At 42.9% G+C, this 7101-nt stretch overlaps 1 protein-coding gene across 1 annotated transcript in view; it reads right to left on the minus strand.

Annotated features, from left to right (window-relative positions):
* Positions 1-529: 529 nt before the first annotated feature.
* lipca (lipase, hepatic a) overlaps positions 530-7101 on the minus strand; it is a gene marked incomplete at both ends in the record, with an annotated part of 8390 nt that continues 1818 nt past the window's right edge. The window contains 8 exons of the mRNA XM_083890882.1: positions 530-683; positions 887-1105; positions 2448-2562; positions 3456-3698; positions 5139-5372; positions 5457-5574; positions 5660-5839; positions 6459-6637. Coding sequence (XP_083747008.1) covers positions 530-683; positions 887-1105; positions 2448-2562; positions 3456-3698; positions 5139-5372; positions 5457-5574; positions 5660-5839; positions 6459-6637 — 1442 coding nt within the window. The remainder of the gene's footprint in view (positions 684-886; positions 1106-2447; positions 2563-3455; positions 3699-5138; positions 5373-5456; positions 5575-5659; positions 5840-6458; positions 6638-7101) is intronic.

Below are 7101 nucleotides of genomic sequence, written 5' to 3' on the forward strand. Positions count from 1 at the left end.
TTTTAAATACTTGAAATGCAATAATAAACGAGACTTGGTCAAATGTTTGTTTCCCGTAGGTGACGACACAAATGTTTTCTATTCGTTCTCAGGATTCTTTAGATTTCCAGGTTTATTTTGAACAACTGTGTCCTTTAAAAAGTGTGATTTTAATTCAGCGTCACTGTTTTTTGTTCTGCATTAACTTAACTTAACTCTACAGATAATCTTTGTTTCCTCGCAAAGTAATGATTAATGAGTGTGTCGTTATACAAACAGGACATGTGGTACAGAAACAAATGTCCACAAGATAAAGTAGAAAAGAACACAGCGTAACTTTACTGTTCTGGTCTCAGTTTGAGTTCTGAGTATTTGAAGCGACTGACGAAGCTCAAGTTTGCAAATGATGACGTTTGTGTATTTATTGTCCTTTTCTGTTGGAGGACATTTGTCCTTCTGTTCTCTGTTTTAAGGTTTTACATGAATGTGATGACCGGTGTTTACATTTAGCAGTGGGTCACATGATCCACTTCAAAATCAAACGCACACTTTACTGTGAGGGTGTTTGTTTCCCAGTGTTAAACTCTCTCTGTGTGTGTTTTCTTCTCCACTCTCTCGGCGTTTCCTCTCCACAGCGAACGTACTCCGTGTCCTGAGAAACCTCCACGTGCTGTCCGTCATCTGTCCTGGCACAAAACGACGTCCTGCAACAACAGCAACAACAACAGTGGTGCTGACATGTGAGTAGTTACAGTAACGGTCCACTAGGTGGTGTTAGAGATCTTTCAATAGTTTGTCTTCCTCTCTGTCTTATTTAGAATATGTTGTTTATATTTGAAACCAATGCTCTGCATGACTTTGTTGTGTTTGTATTATGTTTGTGATGATGATGATGATGATGATGTACCTCTCCTGCGTCTCCCCTGCTTTGACGCTGATCTTGCCGACGGTCAGCAGTGGTTTGTGGTGGCGGTGGCTCCAGGGCATCAGGGTCTGGACTCGTGTCCACATGTTCTTCCACAGATCCTTCTGCTCCCAGTGGAACCTCAGCAGCATCAGCTTCCCCAAGTCTCTGTCCAGGGTGACGAGGAAGGTGTGCGTCCTGTTGGCCAAGATCGCCTCATCGCTGCAGGAAAACACAGTCAAGTTAGTTGTTGTTCTGTGTGTGTCTGTGTGTGTGTGTGTGTGTTGTGATGAAGAGTAAACACATTCACACTCATGTTATGAATATATCAGAATCAGAAGACGAGATTAGAAAGTGTCCACATTAAGTGCCGGAGAGTCCTAGAACAAGCAATAAGTAAAAAAAAAAAGGTCAAAAAGTTTTTTTGAATTAAATAAAAGAAGAGATGTAAATATAAATACTTATACTATACAAACTATGCTGAGAACAAATGAAATGAATGGTTGAATAAGGCAGGAAATATTGCACATCAGCTGAATGCCCATGTTTTTATATTGCACTTGTCGTGTAGTGAATTTTTCCACATTGTTTTATTTTATTTAGCAGCAAATATGACTTCATTCTGTCATTAACCTTGTTTTTCTCTCCCTAGTTTGTGTTTTTCCTTCCTCTCTGTGTCTCTGTGTGTCCTCATCTTACAGGATCCAGATCCAGTTTCGAGGCTACTACTGTTATTATTATAATAATTATTATACACGACTTCACCATTATTATTATTATTATTATTATTTCTTACATTAATTTATTTATTGAGGATATTGCAGGTATTAAGAACACACACAATACAATGCCTCCCCACCCACCCATCTGTAAACTATCTACAGTATCTCCTGGTTCTTGTTCTCTGACAGAAAACTCTCTCCATATTGGAGCAAATAAAGCTACAAACAAACAAAAGATAATAAGCAAACGAATAAATACAAAACAAAAAGACAAAAGAATATGTAATCCGTCAGGTGGTAAGACTTTAAGTGAGTTGACATATGTTATAAAGGGTTTTATTTAGGGTTTAGCACAATAAAATCATCCCAGGGATATTTAGGGGGCTTCAGTTGTACAATGCCAGATCTGAAACTAACGAACACTATTATTATTATGATATAATTAAAATTAATATCTCCCCCTCCTCTCCTCTGTCCCCCATTTTTCCTTTCACCACAACCGGTCGAGGCAGATGTTGCCTTCTTCTTCTTCTTCTGTTAAAAGAGAGTTTTTCTCTCCACTGCCCCCTAGTGTTTGCTCATTGTGTGAGTTGTTTGGTTTCTCTCTTGTCTGTGTTGATGTCGTCTACGTACAGAGACCTGAGATCATGTATGATGTGATTTGACAAATAAAACTGAATTGAATTGGATTAAATGATTGTTTTCAGCTCTCATTCTGAACGTTTCTTCTTATTTTACAGGAGGTTCAGCTGCTTCTATCAAAGCCAGGTTTGTGGATGTGATGCAGCGTTAATGACTGACACCAGTGATTCACTTCAGTTCACTTCAGTTCAGTTACTCACAAAGAGATGCGGAGGCTTCCACTCTCCTCCTTGGTCCCAGTGATGGAGATGGTGAGTGTGGGCTCAATCCCCTCCATGTGGTTGACAAACTGGATCCTCAGCTGATAATGATAGACTGCAGAGAGGAAGATGATGGAGAGCCATGAAACACAGTGTTTGTTCAGTCTGATCGCGTTTGGCTTTGAAACCACGACGCTGAGCGAGAGCCAGAAAACCAGCACATGTCGTTCTGTTCCAACACAAACTGAGTCTCTTTGAGTTCAGAGATTAAAGTGATTATGGTGCTTGTTGCAGCTAATAAAGAGTAGTGAGTGTAACTTTGACTTAAGTAAACAACTTAAATGCTCTTTATGTAAGAAGTTTATTGTGTTAAGTCATAAAAAGACCGTGATGTGTCATCAGAGATTAAGAAAACGTGTTCTGCTGAAATACTGGCTTCGCTCTGACGACGCAGAGTTACCGAGGACACGGCAAACTAAAAAGCCTCAGCACACCTCTGAAAAATGTCTCTGGATCACAAGAGAAGACGAATGAGCGTCTGCAGACGACGGGCGTTCAAATACAGAGACGCATTTTAGACGTTTGCTTTGCTAAATGTGAGATGAACGCATGATTTCAGGATTTTTAAGTCTTTTTAACTTTAATTTACAGTTGGACATCGTTGGCTTTGACGTCACACTTGTGACGAAGCTCTCTGACCAATCAGAGACCTGCAGTCTGCTGATGGTAGATTTTAGATCAGGGCTCTCAAACTCAAATGACCTGGGGGCCAATGAGCATCTATTGTGTTTGGGTTAGGGGGGGGCCACCAGTTTGAGACCCCTTGTTATTTTACCTCTTCAGCCAAGATTATCTTAGATTAGCTAAGTGCAGCTCCGCCTGTGTTTCAGAAAGCGTGCTAATCAAAGGTTTTATTTATTACTGTTGTAAATAACTCTTTATGTCTTTAGTTATTGACTTTCCACGAAATAACACTTGTTTTTCTTGGTTCCAGTTGCAGTGACATACGTTTGTACGGCATCCTGGAGCGTGTTTTCAGGTAGAGCCTCTTGCTTCTTCCACCACGAACCTTCTTGATGTTGTAGCCCAGAGTGTTGCAGCGATTCCTGCGACAGTCCAGACAAACTCCTCTGTCGAAGACGCTGTTGTCGCTGCAGCTGTACGCCTTGATCTGCTTGTCTTCGTTCAGCAGAGAGTCCATGAAGAGGTGGACCGATCGCTCGTGAGCGCACTTCACCGTCTGCTCCAAACCTTTGTGAAGGAAACGAACGTTGTGAAGTCGTTTTCAATCATTTGTTTGAATCATTATTATCATCATTTGTGCGTGAACTTTGACTCTCTGTCTCATTATGTGTGTGATTGTGTTCTCCTGTAGCCTGAAGGCAGCTCAGCGCTGAGGCCTGGACACAGCACATGCTGTCAATTAGCTCCCGAGGATGACGGACCCTTTAATGTGGCTCTCGCTGTCATATTATGTCGATGTGTTTTGGACGGTGAAAGCGGCGTAAATCTCTGATCTGCTCGTCGTTTGTCTGCAGGGAATTAACGTTCATCTGCTCCGACAACAAACCAGACGCTCGGCTTCTCCACCATGTGTTTTGAGGTGGCAGAAGCAATTAAGAAGGAAAGACGTTATGAAAGAGTTATGACAGAGCAGAGGAAGAGGCAAAACCAACAAAACACAACATGAACTTCCTCCACAAACCAGATGAAACCGGATCAGCTGAGTCTGCAGCTCGTTTACCAAGTCAGTCCAAAAATGATATTATCATGGTTTAAAGAGGTCGAATCTTTTATCTGTCTGTCATCACTTCACCCAAGAAATATCAACATTTCATTCAAATGAAATGTTTTCATTCAGTTTAAAGCTCACATAGAGTGGTCCTGTTGCACATATATGTTAGTTATGGAGGTTTATTTACATACATTAACTTGTTTTTATGCTCGAAAACCTCCTAGTTGCTGTAAACGAGCCGATAGAAATCCTCTTTTCTGACGCAATATTTCAGACTCAACTCTCACCCCGGCTTCCCAACTCTCTTGTGATTGGCCAATACCTGGAAGTGACATATTCAGCACAACACCAGCTCTCAGAAGCACAGCTCCCCCCTCTGGAACGGTGGATGCACTGCTCCTCATTATCAAAACATTGTTTTAACAGTGTTTAAAAATAGCTTCTTCACGACTCCCCGCCTCAGTCCCTTTGACGACCTTTGACCCGGAGTCAGACCCAGAGTCAGAAGACACTGTCGCTCGTGAAACACCTCCACAACGGACGTTATTCTTCTTCTGCGGTTCAATGTACGCAACCGGATGTGCCCGGACTAGTGCCCGGAGCAGGAGGATCTACTGTTCAGGAGAACCGCTGTTTACGTAACCGGACTGGGTTTTTTCAGAGATCTCTCTGAGCCCGAGATTACAATAAAACACAGCGTTCTCAGCAGTGGCTGAACTGTTTGTTTAGAACCTTCAGGGCTTCATAAACAAGGTAATGACGCAGATACACACTAAAAAACAGCCTTAATTGGAACTTCCGGTTTTCTGATCATAGAGGATGAGTTTCCTTCGTCTTTCCTCACCTTTAGGCCTCGTTCTGTCCTTTTGTTCTGGTGTAACTCTGTAAATCTGCACATGTCGTATATGTTTACCTGTTTAAATCTCATTATAAATGTTCTGTTTTCTCCGTCTTACCCAGGAGCCCGTGCTGGGCGATGTGCTCGTAAATGTTCTGCAGGTCACATCCGGGCTGGAAGTCTCCTCCGTTGGGGTAAAAGTCATAATGAGCCACGGCCTGTTTGATGCCCACGCTGAGGCCCAGCCTCTCGTGGGTGAAGGTGTGGATTGCGTCCACGAAGTCGGCGTCGTCAGGAGAGAGTCGGTCTGTGGGCGACATTCCTTCAAAGAGAGGTCCGGCCGGATCAAGACCTGGACAAACCAACACTGTCTGATCAACACCTGCGTCTGCGTCATTTATATTCATTTACATCATTATTATTATCTTCCACTCACCTGTGATTCTTCCAATCTTTTCTGGACCTTCAAGAAAACTTCCAGCAAACCCAGAAATATGAGCTCCCAAACTGTAGCCGATCAGATGAACCTTTGACGCCGAGAACTGGAGATTTACCTGGTGGACGTTTGTTTGACAGAGTCGTGATTTCAAAGTTCAGCTTTGTTGTTGTTGTTGTTGTTTACTTTTGCATTTCACTGACCTGAAGTGTCTGCAGCAGGTGTGCGATGTCTTTCCCCACAGTGCGGGTGCTCTGAGCGGCCATGGGGTAGTGCTGCTGAGCCAGCTTTAACCAGTCCGTCAGAACCACGTTCACATGGACCAGGTTCTTCTTCAGAGCCGAGGCCATCCTGAGAACCCAGCTCTCAAACATCCCGTCCACCTGAGGGCGACGGTGAGTTGCTTATGTTAGTGTCGAGCAATAAAAACAAACATCGCTCACTTTATCGTCACAGCAGCAGACGTTTAAAATAACTGAGTTATTGTGATCAGATATTAAAGCTGCACTACGTCACTTAAGATTATTTGTTATAACCTGTCCTACATCAAGCAATACTATCAGACCTGACTGAGGGAGCGTTTGGGTGTATACACCAGCAGTGCAGGTGTGTGCGGGGCCAACAAACGCAGTGAAATTTACTTTTCTTCTTAAGTTTGTTCAGTCACACGAGCGTCATCGTCGCTGTCGTCTTTCCAAACATTAAGTCATTGCAGTCAGTAGAGTCTCAGCGGCCGAGCAACCACAGGTTGCCAGTTAAGTAACTGTTTTTGGCCACATTCTTACATATGGTGCCTTTAAAGTTTAATTCTGCTCAAAATTCAACACTATCTCTAATTTTCTTCTTAATGTTTCTGTTGTTATCTGATTGTTTCTTAGTCCCTGGTCCTGGTCCTGGTCCTGGTCCTGGTCTGAGTCTAACTGTGAGATGCCGGCGTTTCCTCCTCATGTTTTGTATGCAGTGGTTTAAAGTCAGTGAAGTGGAAGCGTGAGTTGACCTTACCGACCACCCGTGAGTGATGATGATGAGGGGATTACTGCTGTTGAAGCCACAGGAGGTGAGTGTGTGCAGCTGCACAGGATCCACAACACAGGTGTCCTCACCTCCTGAAAACATCCTGAAGACCGAGCTGCTGACGTACGCCGCCTTCAGCCTCACCACTCTCCTCTGACGGGCGTCCACTGAACACACACACAAGACACACAAGGTTTAGTTCATGTTTAATGCTCTTCATTATGTTTAATGTGTGTTTTCTATGGTGAGACCAACATTCTGTTCTGTTCTTCTGCAGAATTATATCTGAGCATGCTGTGATTCTTCTGATCTTTACACAGTAAGTGAATTTAAATACAACAGAAAGGTTTGAACTGTGTATTCATGCAAATATCTGACAGTAAACGGGAAGAAATATCACTCACACACACACACACACACACTCTTGTACTAATGGCATACTGAGGACCGGTTAAAAGTGCTGACAAAGTGAGGACCAGCATTTCCACTTTAAAAATCAACACAATAACAAATATCTATCTATAAAGAACTACTGGGTGCAGTACCATAAGATGTCTGCAGGTGGAGCCCCAGAGCAAAAAGTGTGTGAATCCACCAGGGCTGGAAAACAGGTTTTTGTACCAAATTGAGG

The sequence above is a fragment of the Microchirus variegatus genome (genome assembly GCF_963457635.1).
Source record: "Microchirus variegatus genome assembly, chromosome: 6".
NCBI lineage: Eukaryota > Metazoa > Chordata > Actinopteri > Pleuronectiformes > Soleidae > Microchirus > Microchirus variegatus.